This window comes from Lingula anatina, chromosome 5 (assembly GCF_051362555.1).
Source record: "Lingula anatina isolate TDL-2025a chromosome 5, LinAna3.0, whole genome shotgun sequence".
In the NCBI taxonomy this organism is placed as follows: Eukaryota; Metazoa; Brachiopoda; class Lingulata; order Lingulida; family Lingulidae; genus Lingula; species Lingula anatina.
In genome coordinates, this window is record NC_141771.1 from 4,054,751 (window position 1) to 4,077,219 (window position 22,469).

At 34.7% G+C, this 22,469-nt stretch overlaps 1 protein-coding gene across 3 annotated transcripts in view; it reads right to left on the minus strand.

Annotated features, from left to right (window-relative positions):
- Positions 1-2,125: 2,125 nt before the first annotated feature.
- Positions 2,126-22,469, minus strand: part of LOC106157169 (uncharacterized) — a 41,812-nt gene continuing 21,468 nt past the window's right edge. For 2 of the 3 annotated variants that reach the window (XM_087014299.1, XM_087014298.1), the window contains 10 exons: positions 19,019-19,199; positions 15,957-16,170; positions 15,380-15,538; positions 14,810-15,007; positions 13,498-13,646; positions 12,786-13,121; positions 12,127-12,343; positions 11,335-11,551; positions 10,745-10,965; positions 2,126-8,445 (listed from right to left, as the gene is read on the minus strand). In XM_087014299.1, coding sequence (XP_086870425.1) covers positions 8,315-8,445; positions 10,745-10,965; positions 11,335-11,551; positions 12,127-12,343; positions 12,786-13,121; positions 13,498-13,646; positions 14,810-15,007; positions 15,380-15,538; positions 15,957-16,170; positions 19,019-19,111 — 1,935 coding nt within the window. In that variant the 5' untranslated portion in view covers positions 19,112-19,199 and the 3' untranslated portion in view covers positions 2,126-8,314. The remainder of the gene's footprint in view (positions 8,446-10,744; positions 10,966-11,334; positions 11,552-12,126; positions 12,344-12,785; positions 13,122-13,497; positions 13,647-14,809; positions 15,008-15,379; positions 15,539-15,956; positions 16,171-19,018; positions 19,200-22,469) is intronic. The other variant, XM_013532696.2, reaches the window with a different exon arrangement.

A 22,469-nucleotide genomic window follows, 5' to 3' on the forward strand; every position in this document is an offset into this window, starting at 1 on the left:
ACAAGGGTGCATTGCAATGAGCGCCACACCTAGACCCCAGCACCGACGAAACCCAAATTTTATGTGGAGCGAGTTGAGATATAGATGACATAAATCCAAGAGATGGGTACGCATGCCCTTGTAGTCATTCTAAGAGGAGAAGCGGTAACGGTAACATGGCGGCTGAGCCGGCGGAACGATCCGGACGGGACTAAAACCATGTGTACCGCCAACGCTGGTGGTACATAGATCAAATATAAAAAATATAAAAATAAAACAAACAACTACCCGATGATTGAAAGCATTGTTAGAATAATTTATTAAGCACATTGTCTACTGATCAATTCTCAGTTACAATTTATTATGGGGACTAATACAGGGGGGAGGCTTTTCCTCAAACAAGGCATAGCCAATACACCCCACCCCCTCACGATATACATGTAAACTATACAACATAATGCTGATTTTTTTTTTGAATTGCCAACTTATAAAAGCAATAATGACTATACTGACAACTGTACAAAGACTGAACAATTTTTCAGAAAAATAAATAAAAAAATGTGAAATGAGGGGAGAAATGTTCCTGTTAGCAATCTGCCTCCAGTAAATGAAACAGACACTTTACTCCTCATAGAAAATTTTGACCCAAAAATAGCCTCCAAACTGCCTACGACATTCATACAGTATTGAGATTATTCTAAAAGTCGACCTCAGAAGTGTAGTCTTTTAGTTCTAATACACACTGCAAAACAGAAAGCTGAACTAGATCTTGGCACTTAATAAAAACAAAAGCTTTTCAAAAATAAGGAAAGAAAAGCATATAATTGCACCACTTGTAAAGAAAACCACATTGATGTGTAGGGAAAAACATAACTGACAACAAGGCAGCAAAGCTGTCAAATGTACAGACAAAGAACAGAAAATAAAGATGCAAATAAGTGAAAAATTAAATTTTCACAAAAAACTGTTAAATTGCCAGAAAAATTTACCAAACAGACTGCGTTGCCTATTGAAGCTGTATTTTAGTCCCATGTTTCTTTCCTATAAGTTTGAGAACAGTAAGTGACATGATTTCCCTTAAATGGTCATCATAGGAGCAGTGCCCAAAATAGGGGTTTCTTCAAATTTTGATACAACATTAAATAATGTTTAACAGCATAATGACAATCAAATGTTATTAATAAAATATTAGTAACATGGACATTCAGAAAATGTGACAAGCAAAAGTCTTCAAGATCATGGAACTTTAAAGTCACACCTTGAAAATGCCAATATGTGAAAAATTAAATTTTCACAAAAAAACTGTTTAACTGCAAAAAAAAAAAAAAAAAAAAAAAAAAACCAAACAGACTTCATTGCCTACTGAAGCTGTATTTTAGTCCCATGTTTCTTTCCTGTAAGTTTGAGAACAGTAAGTGACATGGTTTGCCTTAAATGGTCATCATGGGAGCAGTGCCCAAAATAGGGGTTTCTTCAAATTTTGATGCAATATTACATAATGTTTAACAGCATAATGACCATCAATTTTTAATAATGAAATATTAGTATCATGGATATTCAGAAAATGTGACTAGCAAAGGTCTTCAGGCTCATGGAACTTCAAAGTCACACCTTGAAAATGCCAAAATGTAAACAAGACAGCACTGTTCTGAAATGGGTTTATTTCCATTTTTAACACTTTTTAACATAAAACAAAATAAACAGTTTACTGCCATTTTTATATGATCAACTAAGAAAATTGATGAGATGGGAAAAATATCAACAGAACAGTGTTAAATGTCCAATTTCCTCCATTCTGAGATTCTGAACATAGTGGATGATTGAATCTGACAAACTGCAATGATATGAGTTTATTTCCATTTTTGACACTTTATTACACAATACATGATAACAATTTTAGCATCATTTTTACATAATCAACTAACAATGTTATAAAGATGCAGGAAATGTCAAACAAACACTTTTACGTATCTTATTGGTTCAATAATGAGACTGTTAACATGCCTAAGAATTGAATCTGAGGAAATGTGTAAAAACAGCATAACTTCTAAAATAATGGCCCAATTATACTGATTTTCGAACACAACCTGCGTTTTAGTAAGACTGACCACTCCTGTGAGTACAATGACAATTGGCCTATCTGTTTTTCTTATATTTTGTTATCAGTGTTGCGTATATGCTGAAAAAAGTGAAAAAACAGCATAACTTCCATAAAAGTGGCCCAATCAAGCTGATTTTCGAACTTGACCTGCGTATTATGAACATTCATCAGTTCAGTAAGTTTCAATCCAAAAAGTAAAGCGGTTTTTCACTTATCGTGTTATCGGTGCTGCATATATGCTGAAAAAAGTGAAAAAACAGCATAACTTCCCTAAAAGTGACCCGATCATGCTGATTTTCGAACTTAACCTGCGTATTATGAATATTCATCAAGTCTGTAAGTTTCAAGCTGAAAGAAAAAATGGTTTTCCATTTATCGTGTTATCGGTAAAAGTGCACGGCGACGACGACAGACGCAGGTGATGGCTATATGTACAGACACATCTGTGTCTGTACATAAAAAGAGAACCTAACATCATCTGCTTCAGAAAAATAGAGAAATATATGACTTTCAATGGTGTGAAAACATTCAAATTGTACACAATGATTAACAACCAAAGCAGGGGAAATACATATAAAATTCACCATTTTACATTCTTAATATAGGCAAAAAGTATTAAACCTAAAAGAGGCATAAAATCTTTATTTTTCACTGATAAAAATAATACTAGAGTATCTGGCAACTTATTCCACATCTCACTTTTTTTGCACATGGTAAAACGAATATTGTATATATATGGCAGTGTGGTTACAGCTATGCCGCTTTCAGCCTTAGCTTATCAAAATGAACTCTGATAAAATTACTTGCATCCTACAACTTAATATTACAAAATGGTAAGCTCAAGCTTATAATTTAAATGTGTAAAAATATGCAAATCTCGACTAGAAGTGTTTTTACACACTTGCCCTAAATCACTTAGTTGAAAAAGTAGACCATACATAAACAAAAATAATAAAAAAGCTACAAAAAAAAAATAAATAAATAAATAAATACACAACAAGAACAATATATGTTAGCCTATGTGAGGTAATCTACAGAAATAAAATAAAAAAGCCAACTTCGCATCATCTGCTATGACTCCCTCTTGGATACAAAAAATGATGCCAGTTTCACCAATGATTTTAAAAAATTGGCCTCAACTTCAGGACAAAAAAAAGGTCTACTTTTGTTCAAGATAATTTCTTTGTAATCTACATGTTAGATACATAATTTTTAGCCAAAAACATTTGCTGTGTCTTTCTTCTTATTGAACCAGGTCCAGAGAGATAAAACTGACAAATCTTGATGAAAGTAGACAAATATTTGGGTCTAAAAGTTTAAAAATTTTGGATTTTGAATGATGAAGTTCCAGTGTAAAGTTCTTTTATGAAACTGCTTTGAAAAGGGTCAATCCTCTGATACAAAAATTAAAGGTGTTACTTACAAAATTCAGGGACCATTCTTTCCAAATATATACAGTTACTACAGAAAAAAACTAATACTGTGACAATTAAACAATTCACTTCAGCATTCTCAGAATTTCAAAATAGTGCCCTGGTACCAAAACTGATTTGCAAAACAGACCTCAAGTTCTGTTAAAATTCAGCGAGTGTTCACAGCAAAAAAAAAAAAAAAAAAAAAAAAAAAAAAAAAAAAAAAAAAAAAAAAAAATGCCAACTGTTTGTGCCACTATGTTATTCTAGGTAATAAAGCATATTGGGATCACAATATAGGCAACATGCTGTACTAAAACAGTGAGACTAGGAGAAAATAAAAGCAAACACTAACATTTACATTAAAAAATGTAGAAAATATGTGCTAACAGGAAGAACACAGGATTCAAAAAAAAAAAAAAAAAAAAAAAAAAAAAAAAAAAAAAAAAAAAAAAAAAAGAAATAAAGTGACATATACTATGCCTTTCAATAAAGTTGACAGCTTTAAGTTTTAGAATGAAGTAAAAAAAATTCCCAACAACATATATAGTATTTGGCTCATATATCACTCAAATATCTTCAATTATTTCTTCAAATCTGTTGAAAGCCCTGGGGGAAAAAATCTGTGGGCCATTTTGTAGACATTCTTTGGTTTTGACGCATATGAACATATGCACTGTGTACTATCATGCGGCCAATTTCATCACTGAGTAGCAAGGCTGTTGGAATTATTTCTATATCAGCCTTACTCAGTATGCATATAAGAGCAAAATACTTCAGTTAATGATCATTTAATTTCAATATTGGGAATTTTTCCTTTGTTGATGTTGGGACTTTTTTTTGTGAAATGAAAAGCACAAGTAGACAATGTGTTTCATTTCGTTTCATTTTCTATAAAGGAGATTCCTCTTTTTTTGATGAAATAAATTTTTTTTCATCAAATTGAAGTCATGTTTTAACCAAAATGAGCAGATGACAATATACAGTACACTGCAAAACTAAAGAAACTAAAATTATATCACAAATTATACTTTCCTTGTTACACTGGTATTTCACAGTAGTTGCACAAACCCTTTAAAAAGATTAAAAAAAAAAAAAAAAGGGTTGGTCAAAACTGAAACCTGTGGCTCCATCTGCTGTTAAAGCAGTTGAAAAAAGTTTTGTTAGAGAAGAGAAACATAATCAGTATCAAATAATCCCACTGTGCAAAGCATCATCTAAAGCTGTGCATTGAGCTACAACACAAGTGCCATTTTAGAAAGATAACATATAAAACTGACGCCACCACTTTGAACAATAACGATTAACAAGATCAGCAAAAGACACTGGATTTCCCAGTCTCCTTATGCTTGTCTTGGGTGACCTTCACCTTTATAATGCACATATAATGAAAAATACTGGCAAATCTTTAGTAAATAACAGATGACAAGTTAATGGCACAAAGCAAGAACTAATATCAATGATGTGAACAAATTGCACCTATGCAGAGGGGGGAGGAGGGGGGGGGGGTGCACCATATTCAAAACGTGAGAGACCCCCTGGCTCCAGCACCTGTATTATACAGACAAAATTACAACTAGGACAACAGAATTCAACCAATGATGACTAAAAAAAATGTTGACTGACCTCTTACATCTAGGTGTTTTAGAGTTATAACCCTAAGCAGAATCTAAATATTCAGACTAGAAAAACACTCGCCCATCAGAACAGCTAAAAACATTTCAACAGTTAAACATAGAAAGGTTTCTCTCAAAATTGAGATCTGGCAGCTAGTGCCAAGGCATACAGCGCATACCTAGTGCAATATAATCCTTAATAACAATATCTTTCATAAAATACATGCCAATATACAAACATGCAAGCAGTAACATATTCATTGACCTTTATGCGTTCTTTACAGTTTTATACTACATTAACCATACAAAATTAGATCTTGGTCCTCAACTAGTTTCCACTACATAAAATACAAACTGGTTCTACTTGAACATATGTATATTATATGTTACAATATCAATAATAAGTATACAAATATACTGCTGACAGGCAAATCCAGTTGGCAGATTACACTTCACGATGAGATGAAATTGTCAAATATCTACACAAGAAAAAATAGCTACAAGCTTTTTGGCACTAAATTGACTGTGACAAAAAGGACCTTTTCAATTAAAAGCTAACAATTTACATTTAAAAACCTGTTTTTTCAATACAAACATTCAATTATCTGTATTCCAGATATCAGACTTAACATTATCAAACAAGACAATCTTATCAGCAAAGTAGCAGCAACTATGAGGGCAAATTTTCTTGTAGCCTCACAGCTAACAATAATTTCATCTTTTATCTACAATTTGAATAAAACATTTTCCCCCCTTTAAACCTTATACAGAATCACTTTTTTTGTACAATGTAAAATAATGCGTTAACTTTGCACAGTAATCAACAAATAATAAGCTTAAGTCACTAACATGGAACAGATACAATAAGTAACCTCTACAGTATTTTTTCATAAGATACTAGAAAATGCTTTCTTAACAATATGATATTGCTACCACAACTAAATGACCCAACAGCCTCTGTTAAATGTTTTGGCTGATACTTATGGTGAATCAAAACCATAAAACAAAGGTGTATATCTGAACTTTGTAAATGCCCTCCATTTTCAAATATGACTAACATCAAGTTCTTTTCACGTTGAGCATAGCACAATTTTGAAAGTGAAGTCAAGTCCCCTGTAGCACAGTTCTGTGGTAGATTCTCTCAAAACATACTGCTACAAACAGAATGCTGTAATGATGCTTGAAGTTAAAAGGCCTTAAGGAGATGTCTTCCCATACCTTGGTATGTGTATCAACAGTTTGCAAAAGCTGCTGAGCAGAATCAATACAAAGCAGTAAAAAAATCATGATGAAATTAACCATATGTATTCTGTAATAGTGCAATGAAATTCCTTTTCTTTTCTCCTCATTTCATGTTCAGTAGTTTTAATTCAAGGTTAATTGTTTCATAAAATGAAAATTCCTCTTTTGCTTAATTATACTGTCCTAATTGCTGTAGTTTCACTTAGAAATTGAGGCATTGAGGACAGAATAACACAGAACATATGCTAGGAAATCAGGTGCAATATTGTAGCCACCAAACACTTATCTGAATTGTTTCGTGACCAAAAGATTGGGAAAAAAAGCAAAAACTGCAATACCAAAAATTTGGAAGACTTACATTTTAACCTTTACTGAATTAGTTTTTTTTTTGTTTTTGTTTAATTAAGTTTGGGATTTCATCAATCATTAATATCTGAGAGATCATCACATTATCTAAGACTCAATCCAGTTTCATTCATTCAAAGGCGTGTGGACTAACTAATCCTCAAAACAAATATTGCAAGAATCACTTGAAAGCATGCCCCTTAATCCACTCATGATTTATAGATGTAATTGCTCTACCCCTGCAGGGATGGCATGCGAGGGAGGTGGGGAATTCATTAGGGAATTATGCAGCATGCTTTCAAGTGTGCCCCATATTTGATCTGCAGATCAGTTAGTCTGTGGATTAACTTAGCTTTGAACAGACCCATACAGCTATTCTGCAACGTTTCATGTGCAAGCTTGCCCTGTGTGTGAAGGGCGAATTCTAGCATTCCAAACTTTTGCTGCTACACAAATATACTGACTGGCAGTTTCAGTTGGCAGATTACACTTTTGCTCATAAGTACCTAGTCTGATAATACTCCTTTGATGAAGGAAGCACCAATACATGCAGCTCCACCTAGGGAGTAAGTCACTCATGCAGTAGAGCCCTCTGGGGACAAGTAAAAAAACCCAAGAGGCTCCCTGCCCCTGCTGGGATAAGATAGCTAGCTTATTCTGCCCCTCGAGATTAACTGCTGTCATGAGTCACCATCTTTTAAGGAACATATTGACATTTCTTCCACTTCTCCCTTGGAACTTTCTTTCCTTGTAGTCCCATCATCTCTTTCACTGTTCTTGGCACAGAATCCTCTTTTCTTCCACTTACACAAAAAAAGTTTTCAAATGATTTTGATTTTACAAAAAATGTCATGGATGTTGCAGCTTCTGAAATTTCTTTCTCCCCCTCTTGAAGTCTTCTCTTAACAACATGGAAGGTATGAAATACTCTTAAAAATGTTTCTGAAAATGGTGTCCATTGCCCTTTCTTTCTCTTGTATAAATAGAGTAAACAGAGTAACTGTCTTGGAAATCTTGTTATAATCTCCTTGGAAATTGTCACTAAGTTCTACATACATCAAAACAAAACAGCACCAAAATTGTTATCTACAGCCATTTTAAACAATGAAAGCATGGTCGCCATGGCAATGGTAAATAATATTATAAATGCATGATTGAAACAACAATGAGACACCCACAGTTTCCACAGATATTGTTCCCTTTGAAGGTCATTAAAGGTCAAGACCATGTGGGTCAAGGTCGGTTCAGGGTCAATAACCTTGGTTTTCTTTTGAATGTGATCTATCTTTGGTACATAGCAATAATCAAATCTTCCTGTTTAACCCTTTCCAGTCTAGGGCTTGACCACATCTAGATGTGTTGTTTTAAATGGCACAGTTTATACCAGAACACAGGCGGAGAAAGGGTTAAATAATGAAAAATATGCTTTGAGCTTAGGAACACAGTTCAACTTCATTCCCCCGCTGTTGGTTTTGTGTGTCATCTTTTTCCCACCTCTCAAGCCCCTTGGTGAGATTCAATGTGAGATCCAGTGCATCTCAAAAGCCTTTAAATAAAGACTGAAATTACTGTACTGGGGTGAGAATGGTGAGAATGGTGTGGGGACCACAAATTCACAGTCATGGAGTCCCGTCTGGCTGCCTTAGTTTTTTAATGGTGTTTTTAAGTGCCTGTCTCTTGTTGCAGAACCAGACTCTAATAACTTCACGGTCGTAATTCAGTTTTTCTGACAGGTCAGTCATTTCTGCACCTGCAAAAATAAAAATAAGGATATATTATACAGATATATTTATACTAAAACTGGATTTTTCAATGTTGTAATTCGGTGATTCTGAAAGTGTGAATGTCATTTATTTAAAAAAAATTAAAATAATAATGAATAAATAAAAAGAAAAAAAAATTAACTTCCAAATATAAAAAGCTCAAGAAACAGGATCCATTCTACAATGTAAATGAAGTCTGAACAGTCTGTTAAAAACAATTGTCACTTTCTATCTCTGAACCTTATTTAAGTGGATCCCAGCTGCCTTATCATGCATCAAAGCTGACAAAAATTGTTTAGTGTCTAAGTTAGAAAGATTTACGATCTTTGGGTTAAAAAGGATTATCTTCAATAAAATTAGGGAAAAGTCCTTCCTTAAGGTAGATCGGTTGTTACGTAATTTGACGATTTGCGCAATTTCAGCGCATCGTCAATCGTCTCTAACGACACTTCAGTCTGTTTTATCAATTTGAGGAAATAAAACAATTATCTATAAGATAAACACACATTATCAACTTGTCTGTAACTCTGTATGATCGATACAGATTTTCGACAACGTTTGTCGACTATGATTCCATATAGGTTAATACGACAACTGTAGCACGTTCATAGACTTGCCCTTCAAGAAATCGTTGGAATAGCTCCTTTTCCAATTTGAATTGGCACTAGAAAATGTATGACAGCTAAAGCTCACAAATTATGCACGTAGGTGCTATGTCATGTAAAGAATAAGTGTTTTAAATTCCAATCAAAGCGGCTGCGTATATTTTGAGGTAGAACGCCCTGAATGTGCTGCTGTAGTTTAGATTTCGACGAAAACCAGAAGTGCGTCGTAACCCCACTCATTTGGACTTAGAGAAATTTAGACTGAGAAATATTTCGTAGCTTATACAAATGTTCAGAAAATGGCCATAGGGTCTACAGCTTGAAGAAAATTCACTAATCAAAATTGAAACTGCGTTATATTATACAGAAAAATTGTGCACTTCTGACCTTGACTTGTCAGTGTAAACAAAGTGTACTGAACGCACCGCAAGCAAGCACGCGAATGCCGCATTTGATACTTTGTATCAGACGCTTCATTTTACTTGACAACACAGTGTTTACGATGTCACGTTCATGTTATATTCATTAATAAATAACAACGGCAATAAACTATTTTCATATGCATGAGAATTTCCCTTATTATTCTCTTCAATAATTTTGTTGTAAAGTTAATGGCTTACACCTTCTCATCAGTTTGACAAATCTGAAAATAGCTGAGAATACTCACTTCAACTGTTAAACATAATGAAAGTTTTAAATGTACTTAGATGTCTCTTCACACACACACACACACACACACGAAAAAAATCATAAAAAATAACGATTTAGTGAAAAACACCCATTTTCCCATTGATTTGAATGGGGACTTCCGACTAGTGCGTCACGCAGGGTGTAACGCACTTCAACTTGGCGTAGTTCTCTTATTTGGTCGGTGACCCCCAACTTTTTTGGCAAAATTAAAATCTACTTGGATGCCTCTTTACACAAAAAAAAAAAAGTTTTTTAAAAAAATTCAAACGTTAGAAAAATCATAAAAAATAACGTTTTGGTGAAAAACACCCATTTCCCCATTGATTTGATTGGGGACTAGTGCGTCACGCAGGGTGTAGCGCACTTCAACTTGGCGTAGTTCTCTTATTTGGTCGGTGACCCCCAATTTTTTTGGTAAAATTTAAATGTACTTGGAGGCCTCTTTACACAAAAAAATTTTTAAAAAAATTCGAACGTCAGAAAGTCATAAAAAATAATGCTTTAGTGAGAAAACACCCATTTTCCCATTGATTTGAATGGGGACTAGTGCGATATGCAGGGTGTATCATATTTGGGGCTAGTTCTCTTATTTGGTCGGTGACCCCCAATTTTTTTTGCAAATTTTTAATGTACTTGGGTGTCTCTTCAAACAAAAAAAAATTTAAAAAAATTCGAACGTTGGAACATGTAACGACCGATCTACCTTAAGTTAAAACAAATAAATCAATAAATTACCTTTTGACAAAAGTTCATCTGGCAAACAATACCATAATTTTTCAATTGACATAACATTTTTTACGCAAATTCTATTTAATATTGATAAGAAACATGTTCTCCAACACTTCGTCTTGTTAGTTTTCTATTTGGTTAAATTGGGCTCATTAACTGAATAATTAATAAATTGTGAAAAAATGCATCATATATTCAACCACATAGTTTATTCATCTAAATAAACCAAATATTTATTCAATCTCTGTCTTCCAGGCCTTACCTGACGGATGGGTATTTCGCTCAAAATACTCGTTAAGGACTTCAAGGGCCGCTGGGGTGAAGGATGTCCGCCTCTTCCTTTTCTTAGACGGCTCACTGCCAATAAATTCAGTGAGATTGTGGACGCCATTTTTGTATCTCTCTTCTGCCTCTTCCATCCACCGTTCTAAGACAGGCTTAATTTTCTGTGCACTCTTTGGTGTGATGTCTAGCTTCTCAAATCTGGGGAAAGACAATTTGCTCCTTTTATTGTTCTAAATTGAAGATGAGTGTTACAAGAAAATAAGTGAAGAGGATTTTCTTTTTTTTTTCCTTCAAGTGCCTTTTTTTTTTCTCTAAATGTCTTTTTCATTATTATAGGGATACTACATTCATAATAAATCTCACTTTATAATAGTTAAGTCCGGAAATCAGATTAAAAAGTTGACTGCATTGTCTAATGAAAAGACACTTGCAAACCAATAAAACAAACTTAAATATAACATACCATTTTGGACTTAATCACAGAAAAATGACTAAATGGCAAAGCTTAAATAATCACAGGGCATTTAAGTCCTCTATTTGTCTGCATAACTTCCTTTAATCACTCACCTGCAAATTGCAGACTGGCTATAGGAGGGGCCTTCTGTCGCACTCAGCGCCTGTCCCACCTGTGTCTGTGTCAATCCCAGCGAGAGGCGGCGGATCTTAAACTGCTTGGCAAACTCTTTGATCTCGTCCAAGTTGATGCCGTCTACAGTGGTGCCCTCTGTGGCATTGCTGACCGTATCTGAGACATAGGAAAGATCCACAGTCTTCAAACTCTGCTCTAAAGATTAAAGGTGTCATTGTGTTAGGTGTGGCTGCACTGGGTGTGGCTGTATTAGATTTGATTGTGTTAGTTGTGACAGGTGTGATTGTGCTGGCTGTGACTGTGATTGTGTTTGTAGTAACTGGGTATGAGTTTGTTAACTGTAACTGCATGTGATTGCGCTAGTTTTGGCTGGGTGTGACTGTGTGAGCAGTGACTCAGTGTGATTCCAAGCACTGTGTGAAGCCATGTTAGATGTGGCTTAATTTAGTGTAATTATGTCGACTGACTGTCTTTTGTGTGAGAGATAAGCAATTCATTGAAATACTGTCATTTGTTTAAGGGAAATACAATTTGTAAATTTTTTGTAATGAGAGTCAACTATTAACTTGTATCTTACTTCATTGTGGGACATAATCTACATATTTGTCAAAAACTTAATATGTAAGAAGTGAAGAACACCCCAAGCTTAAGTGATTATGAAGAAAGATTTGAAGAAAATTAAAATATTAGTAATCATCATAATAACAACAATAATAAAAATGAACAATTACTTTATAAACATAGTGCTTCTTGATGTTTAAAAAACTCACTTGGAAGCAGCTGGCTAACATTGGCAGGCAACCCATTAATTGTGGGAGTGGTGGAGCCTGTGATAGACACAGCGACGGCGCTGGCTACCTGTGTGGTTGGTGTGTGGGTGATAACAGACGGCTGTGAGGCCTGAGTGGGGAGGATCTGAAAGGTGGTCACTGGAGGAAGGTTCTGCATCTGCTGTAAAGATGTCGCTTCAGATCCCACCGCTGCCGCCTATAAAGACCAATCGATACAGGGATCAGAATAAGCCTAATGACTTTAAAGAATGTAGACAATGAGAGTGACAGCTAGATATTTGATAACCCTGAGCTGACTTTGAACTTTTGGAACTAAAAGAATGACTACAACAGTTACTGGAATTTTTTTTACCAGTAAATAAGCTATTTCATAATTTTCTTAACAAAAATAATAAAAACTCAGTTCAAATTAAACTTTCAATTACAATAGACAAAAATCTACGAGTGAACTTGGTTTAAATAGAAATTGGTAAAAGATTTAGTGATCTAATTATCTTTTAAATGATGTTAACTTATTGCAACACAAAGAAACTACAATATCATTATCATTTGTATACATTCTTCAGGACAACTGTTCAATTTATAAATTAAAAATAAAAATAATGATTATTATAATCCTTATGTCATTCACAACTCACCATTTTCTTATGTTTCAGCCACAATTTATACGTCTCCAGCTCAGCAGACTGTCCGCCATTAACTGACGTGGCATTGGCTGATGTCTGGGCTTGGGGCTGGTGCTGCACCAATGAAATTGGACCAGGCGATGCCGATGAAGGGGAGGAAGATGGCCGACTCTGCAGCTGACTGCTGCTCCTTTTCTGCGGTGTGACGACGCTGGAGGCAGCATGGTGCGTGGGCTGCATGTGCTGCTGGGCGTGTGCTGGCGGCGTGTTCTGGCTGGTGTGGTGGATGGTACTGGACATAGTAGACACGACCGGCGCTGAATTGGACACCACTGGTTGGGCCGCAGACTGGAAGGAACAGTCACATTTGGCATAAAAAAAATTAAATAAAAAGAGGCATGACAAAATTCCAGAAACATGCATTATTTAGATGCAGTGTTGGTGTGCTGGGATTGTATTTAGTGTGGTAGGTCTTCTGGAGCTAGTTTTGGTAAAAAACAGATTTGAGCTGGTGTGACAATTTTTTCTATGTTGTGCAGAAATAGTGTTGCAGTGATGGGCTTTACCCAAATTGTGCAGTACACTTTCCTGTTTGCACTACTTTCAGTGCGCTAGGTGCGACTAACCTGAGATTGTAAAGCACTATTCACAGCCATTGCGCTAGGTGCGACTTACTTGAGATTGTAAAGCACCATTCACAGCCACTGCGCTAGGTGCAACTTACTTGAGATTGTAAAGCACCATTCACAGCCACTATTTGTCCTTGAGCATTGGTGAGGTACTGAGGTAAGGTGGTTGGAGGCGTCTGGGGGACCGTGTGGCTGGTTGTGGAGTAGCTGAGAGAGCTGGGAGCAGAACTACTGGCAGGCAAACCTGGAAAGAGCCCCAAAAGAATAAAAGAAAAGAAATTATAACTGAAAAGGTTGGCTGATGTGTAGCTGAAGTCCCATTCAAAACAGATGATCTTCCAACTAACTATTCAACAGATTAAATATGGCCGACCCCACTTGAAGGCAATGCTATACAATCTCCTAATGGTGTCCTGTCTGCCATTTTCAGGCAGAGATTTAACTGCCCATGCAGGGATGGCGTGTGTGGTAGGCGGAGACACCATTAGTAGGGTCAGTCATATTAGATCCACGGATTAGTTTGTCTGCTTATCATCTGTTGTGACTGCAGCCTAAGAGAACTGGGTGGGTGAAAGAGCTGAGACCAATTTCACAAAAAGCATTTAAACTTTTTCAGCCAAACTTATTTTACTAAAACTGGAAAGAACTTTGTACTGTATGCAAGTTGTCTGTGTGATTTTACTCTTAAGAAGACTTTTTGAAAGGTTTTTTGTCACAGTTGCAAATGAAAACATTAGCCAAGACAATCACAATAGGCTCAAGGCTTTTTGGTGAAAAAAAAAGGAAAGTGGCATTTTTGTTTCATTTCCAAATGAGAGAGTAAGATTTTAGACCCAAAAACTGGCACAAAATGAATTTTATTTGTGAAAAGGGTCCCTAGTAGAATGCATTACATTTCTGGTTTCAAGGAGACAAAGACTGGGGTGGGAGTCTAACTGGTGGCAGGTAAAATATAGTAAACAGACTTGTTTACTACAACTGGGATCACGTGGAGGAGTGACTGGGAGACTTGACTATGGTGCAGTTAAGCCAAGAGATCAGGGAGCAAGGGTGGAAAGGATGATAAAATGCATTACATCACTTTGATATGTTTGGCACTGCCTGAGCCATGGGCCAACATGACAAGCTACATCAAAAATACAGTGCTTTTGAAAGCAGGAAACTGATAGACCTAGCTTATTTAAAGGTATTTTATCATTTTAATGTATAAACTTACATCAAAACCCAATAGGCAAAAACTACTTACTTTTCAAAAATAGACATACATAATAATTGACCATACTTTTACTATTTGCACACATAAACATATAGACTGGTACATGAACAGCCCGTCCTTTAAATAATATGAGAGAGAGAGAGAGAGAGAGAGAGAGAGAGAGAGAGAGAGATGGAATTGAAACCCCATACCTGCACTGCTAGGGGGCGGCCACCCCATGTTGGACATGGTTGGTGTCATGGGTTGCAGGAAACTCTGTAGTCCAGGCAGTCCAGCAGTAAGGTTGGTGGCTATCAACTGACCATTGGATGTGGTCAGGATCTGGATAGGTGGGTTAGCTGTGGCTGCCAGGGAGATAGGGATTGTGATGAAGGTCTGGGTACCATTACCTAGGAAATTATACCACATTAAATAAAGGACTGGAAAGTGCTTTAATTTCAACCATACCTATATAATCCAAAGTAAAAGGTTGTTCTGAAAATTTAGTCTGTAGACAGGGGTCAAACTCTTTAACTGAAAAAAAAAAAAAAAAAACATTATTTTCTTTAGAAACTACCTACACTTTACAATGTTTTTATTTTAAAAAGAAGTGTGCAACATACCACATAGTTTATAGGGGATATGGAAAGCATTAAAAAAAATTAATATCTAGATTTCCAAAAAAAAAAAATCCAAACTACATTCATTTCCAAGGGTCCATCTAGAAGGCAAAAACCATCTACCACAAGAACCTCCCAAAATGCCCCTTGCCAGTAACTCACCCGTAGACACAGGTATAAGCAGCTGCTGCATTGGCATGAGAGGGGAGGGGCCAGTGGGGGTCTGGGGGAGTGGCTGACTGGCAGCAAAGAAGTACTGGGCCTGACTTAATAACTGAGGAGTGGTGGGACCTGCCGCAAAGCTGTTGGAGTTGGAGATCCCTGCACGGAAAAAATGTGAAAAAAATATATTAAGGAGTTGTCGTAAATATTGTGTTATTTTATTTTTGAGGATATTTCTTGGTTTTTTATATTGTTCTCAAGTTTTTAGCTACTAATGATAGTGACCAGTATGAATCAATGCACAGAAAATAATGAAAAAAAATCACAATCTCTCAATATCTTAGTACATTAGCTTTGATGACTTCCTGCCAGTAAAGTGTACTTTTTTATCTAAAGGAAAATGATTTTTAAAAATATGAAGAAAATTATTAACAAATAAAATAAAATCAATGCCCTAAGAATACAGGGTCTGCTCTTACTATTGTTACTTTTCTTTCTAACAAAGATGACATCTTAGAGATTCATTCACTTGAAAATCAATGAAAAAAATATTAAAAATCTGGCCAGTTTACACAACCTGATGTGGAGTAATTCTTTGGTTCGCTGGAGGAATCACTGGTTGATCCATCATGGTTCATGGCGGGGACTGTCATGAACATGTGGTCGCTAGCGGAACTGGTCACCATGGTGATAGGTGGAAGTGAGGTTGTTGGCATGGAAACGGTTGGCAAGGTGAAGACCTGTGTTTGAGAGACTGGAGACTGAGTGGTGGTGCCAGACAGCATCACATCCTAGAAAACAAACATTTTTATTATCAAAATGTTTAAATATCATTGCAGTTGTCAAGTTCTGGTCTTGAAAACATCCAGTATATTAACCATAAAAGGGCCATGTGGAAGATCAGTTTTTATTAATACGTATTTCCCTCTTTAATATAAGTTTATCACTATCATCATTTGACATTATTATTATTTTTATTAATGTAAAATTACTATTATTAACAGGTATTATTAATTGTTACTAACATTATTATTAATGCAAAATGATAATACATCATAATGCCTTTGCCAAGTAACAAATGCCATTCTCATTCAAATCTGAAACACTAGCCCACTTCTTTTGAAAAGAAACTCCTTGTTTACAAAATCAACCATGAAAAAAATTGATATTTAGAGTGTTTGACATTTACTCCATAAAGCATCAGTTATCTTTAGCACAGGTTTGAAAAAAGTGTACATTAGCAGGAGACTAGGATCATATTGACAGTGAATTGTATGCTGCCAGCTACAGAACTTCTTTTTTTCACTGAAATCCTGTTACCAAGTATTTTAAGGAGAAACATCAAAGCACTGGAATTTGAACCAGACTTGATGATAAAACTGAAACAAGCAACATGGTTAATTTTGATTACCAAAAAATTCTCTTTTTCAGAAATGCGTTCTGTATTCCATTAATGTGAAATAGCATATTTTCAGTTTTTAAGCAAAGAGAAAATATTACATTAGTCTGAGCAAAAAGAGTTCCTCATGTTAATTTGACATTATAGCTTTTTTACCACTCCTAGCTATTTACACTCATTAAAAACGTGATTATTTTCTCTGTAGCATATCCACACAGAAAAAGTGGAAAAAAATCCAAGTAACTGAAAGCTTTTATGTGCTTGCCTCCGGACTTCGTTTTACATTCTCCTTTTCTATTGATTAATTTCGGTAAAGCCAGTGCACTAACATTTCCACTGCCATGAAAACAAAATGAGATTTCTCTTTTTCTCTCCCTACATTATACACAATCCAAATATAGTCCCTGATAAGAAAAAAAGTGCAATTTTTATTGGGTGACTAACTCGCAACATATTACCAGCCAACGCTGCTCACGGCAACTTTCTATCTGTCTGTCTAAAAATGTCATGGTGTGACCACATTCAAATCAACTCAGGTTGAATGCAAATAGAAATTTGCAACTATTGTGCTTGAGTAAATGGCTGACAAAACATAAGATATGCCTCATTACTTCCAGGTATTGCCGACTGTCATTTATCTCTCCGTCAATACTGAGGAATGACTCCATAAACAGAGCTTTATTACCATTTGGTTTTAAGTTTACAGGCAATTTCTTTATTATTATTATTATTATTATTATTATTGATGTTATTGCTGTAACAATTATTGTATTAATATTACTATAATTATTATTGATATTAAATGCATGTTCATATTTCTAAATATGTACAGAATATATTTAATGAGATTTTTTTTTACTACAGCGTTTCCTCATCATTATGATATTATTGAAAGGTTTTCACACTTGAAAGACTGACAGATTGTACATAGCTGTTTTTTCAATAAAAGCTCTTCCTTGCCAAAACTTCACTTTCCTGAAGTAGTGCTTCAATAATTGTGCTACTATAGAGCTGATATCTATATGTAACGCAACTGTTGCATAACTTCTGCTTATTTCTAATTCTTATCACTTCTTTATGCGTGGTTAAAAGACGGGACATTTAACATATAATTTCTTTTCTTATGTGTTCAGATTGACAAAATATTTACGGGAAACTCATGTGACTTGTCAAAATAAAATTAATTAATTTTGTCAGTGTGGTTTTTTGAGTAACTTTGTTAGTGATGATAAAATTTAGGATGCCAAGCAGGAGCCTAGGACAAGAAAGCTCCATTATTTAATTTAGTGTAATGACCTCACCATAAACTGCCCACTAAACCGACAACAAACATGCTGAAACTATTAGTGATGCTACCAGTCATGATGAATAAAATTTTTTAAAGACCAGTACTAGTAGACAATTTAGCCCAAGAACCTGCAACAGCAGCCATCTTGTATTTATAACAATACTTTTCATAAATGCTGGTCCAAAAAATCCAACTGTTTTAAAAATATTTCAGCATGTCTGAGTGACAGTGATAACCTACTAAAGTAAGCTGGTTGAAAGAAAAAATCACTTGCATCATCTAATATTAAGTTTCCTAGGCCTGGGCCTTTCACAAGAATAGTTTTTAACAGTTTTAAGACAAATTTAAGATTGATTCCAGAAAAGAAGATTATTTCAAATTCAGGTTCTTGTCTTCCTGTAGTGCCTAAAATACACTTTAATTACAGTTATTATAGATCTCTTAAATCTGAACAAAATCAATTTATAATATTTCCCAAAGTAATCTTTTCTTAAAAGTCTTTGTTCAGATTATATCATTGAAAAAGCAAAATAATGCCTTCGTCTAATGGAAATCTGTGATTATGGGCTCATAGCTCCACACCCATAACCAAAATGATGGCATAGGATTGAAACCCATACACTTGTGGTCAACTCTGCCAATTTTCGTGATAAAATCTTGTTCAGGGATGAAGTTATGCCCCATACCGATTGCTATCTCACCTCATAATAGAAAGGTGTTAAATTGATGATTAAAGCTTTGAGTGTCCCATGCTTATACATTGCAACTAGAAGTATAAATGTGGATATTCTATATTTTCAAGGTTTTTTTTATAGTTTTAAATCAGAACAAAGATAGATACATTACTGAATATTTACGTGTAGGAAAAACCTCATTTTCGATACCTGGGTGATAATAAAGGGTTACAACAAAATAAAGAATATTTCGAGGAATAACAAAATACTTCTCTCACCTGCTTGATGATGGCCGAATGCGCCAGTTTGCGGGGATCTGGCTTCAGTTCTCCGTTCAAATCACTGGTTGAGTCGTTGGTGTCACCGTCCATGTTGTCATGGTAACGCTCGTGGTACGACAGGTTTATGAGTGAGTTACAACTTCTGCTTTTTTAATTAGCTATTTACATGGTTCTATTCCTGTAATGAAACAAAAAATGACATACATTAACATCTTATTAAATTTTAAGTTTAATTCTTCAAAGCTGGACATATAAGTAATAAAGAAATGTGCATAACTCTGGCTCTAGATGTTGTTACTTGGATGGACTAAGCTAATTGACTGTAATTCAACAAAAACTGAGGGAAAAAACCAGCACAGTAGCCATGGATAAGAGAGAGAGAGAGAGAGAAAGAGAGAGAGAACTGAAATTAAGAAGCGTACAGGAAAAATGTTGATAGTAGAGAACTAACTTTCTTTTCAACCTGTATTCAAAAGTAATTTTTACTATTTTGTACAAAAGGAATTATTTTTTTTTATCTTGACAAAAGAGACTATGCTTTTAGTACCATTTTTGGTTTGTCAGTTTTAACTGTTAAAACAGACCAACTCTAAAAATTCAGGACAGATTTTGATACAACTTTCAGGATACATCAGAAACGGGTGAATGTAGAATAAGTTAGATTTTAGTTATGATCCATTAATTAATAAACCAATTAGTTAATTAATTAATAATGAGAAATGAGCTACCCTGGTGGTGGTCTGTGCTCTATGAGTCCTTCTCTACCTGTTCTCTCCATAAAATAATACTATCAATTTCAACTTAATATAGAGAATGTTTAATGAAAATGTTTTTTTTTTTATCTTCATTTGTTCAGCCTTTATATACTGCTTGTAAGCATATACTTGAAACACTCCATTTGGAGCTTAGCATATCGACAAAATAAAACAACAAAAACTGTTATGATCCCAAAAGAAAATGAATGCTCTTCTGTGCACTTTAGTTCCCAAGAGGAATATTTACCATTACACCCATCTCTAAAAATGCAGAACAAACATTAATAAATTTGCTATGTAAATGTTAATGAATTCGCAGACTTAGTTTCATTTCATATTGAGTACCTGGATTTTCATCATTTATGATCTTATTGCAGAATGGTTTGAACCATTATTAAGGAGTGTTCAACCTCACATCGCAATTTCCCTCGTTCTGCTAATTGCCTCCTAACCATAGTTGAAGTGCATTCCATAAATGGCCTCCTTTTCAGTTTCACGATAAATTATCTTTTAGTGCGATCTCCATTTACAAGTTTTCATCAAAATAATAGACAATATGTGAATGTGTATCCATGCTTGTCCTGTGCGGTTATTTCAATCAATAAAACTTCGGGCTGTTCACATTGTAAATATTCATTTCTTGAAATGCACACGGATGTTTAAGGAGAACATATATTACTAGTGATTCATTATTATAATCAGGTGCAAGACATCATATTTCAAAGCATGTTTAGTTCTTTTTTTATGTTTTGTTAAATTAAATAATTTGCTGCTTTAAATCTTTAAGCATAAGCTTTATCAAGAAATAATACTGCAATTTTTTTTCAACTTCATAAAGAGTTAACTAAATATATTAATGAGCCAATATGACTTGGCCACTTCAATTTAAAAAAAAAAATTTAACATCAAATTTGTATGAATCTCAAGAATGACCCTTTTTTTCTAGACTCCCAACTTCCACAGCAGAGACTGTTAAATTATTGAAAATTCAATTTTACAGAAACTAGAAAAAACAAACTTGCATTTCTGATGACAGGTGGTTCCTTTACAGAACCATGGACTTAATGTCAAGGTTGACATTTACAAACAAATTGTATGTAACATCACTTCTAAATTATGAAAAATAGTAAGTACCAGAAAATTGTATTAAAATGGTACTCAGTGATCTATATATATCTAGAGCTGATAAAACATCAGGACCTAACTCTAAACCACAACCAGGTGCCACCAACTCCCTTGAAGATTATCTTGGTGTTTTATTTCATAGGTGTCACATTCAGGAGTAAAATAATCATAATTTTAAGTTAGTCCATGTGACAAATGAAAGTGTTTTCATAAAAAAACGTGGATAAACAAATATCAGAAATCATTCCTTAAGATATAATTTGTGGTTAATAATTTAATTATTTTCAAACTAAAAAACAATTTAATTCTCTTATAGTTCATGCATACCAGCAAAGTTCTTGTGAATAAAAAAAAAATAAATAAATATATAAATTAAAAAAATAAAAACATAATAATAATTCATTAAAAAAAATTAGCCGCTATGTACATGTTTCAAGTAAAGATTAGGTTTGAGACATGTTATCTTTGATATTACCCAAGATTCACATTTATATGTTGAAGAGAAATAAAATGAAAAAAACTAAGAAAATAATTCTTATTTCTCAACTTTATGTAACAAAATTCACCAAAAGACATTAAAAGCATCAAAAGGTCCAAACTGAGACAGTTAAAAAAATCTTTTTTATGAAAGAACAAGTAAAAACCTAGTCCCATGCATACCCATATAATTCCACATATCCAATTAATTACTATCAATAGTATTCCGCATTGTAACATGTAAGATCTGCAATATTCTGAGGAAAAAAAAAGATCAAAAAATCAATTGCACAAACAAATAAATAAATAACTTCCAAAAACATCTCAGTTATTCTACAATCCCTGTAGTCACCATATGGTGAGCCTAATCCATAATAAGATGTGCCCCACACAAATACTTGGCTAATCCAATAGTATGATGATATATTAATTATATCTCTAATTTAACTAATTACATATGTCCATTGATGCTCGCTCCCAGTAATATTCATCAGCAGGCAGATGCAGCATACTTACCTCAACGTGCCGCCATTTTAAATGCGAATATACAATTTTGCGTCTGTTTCCGAGAGCCACATACATCGCACATAACATCAGTCACCCTGTGGGATTGATCTATGACTACGAAAACCTCGCCGCGTGGATGGGAATTTTGTTCCTAAAGCCTGTCCAATGAAATAGGATGATAATGAAACAAAATATAGGTCGCCATTCTTCTGATTATCATGTACTTTCCAGGGCGAATATCATTATCCATTGGTTGGGCACCCCCAGACAGCCAAGGATCAATATTCCTGGAAGCTGACCAACACTGTACAGTTTCTGTATCACACGAGTGTTTATCCTGCTCTGGGGCCTTGCTTTAAAATCAGCAGCCACTGGCATGGACATTTGAAGCACAGGGTTCCCATCCCAATGATAATAATAAAAAACACCGATTATGCAGATGCCTGGCCCAGTCTAAGAAACAACTAGCCAACAGTGTGCATAGTACAGTATGTGTGAGTTCAAATTCTGTGACTGTCCAATCTCTCCCAAAGGTGAATTAAATGTTATCCCGCATCTTATTTGTTCCTGTTGGACATACTGAA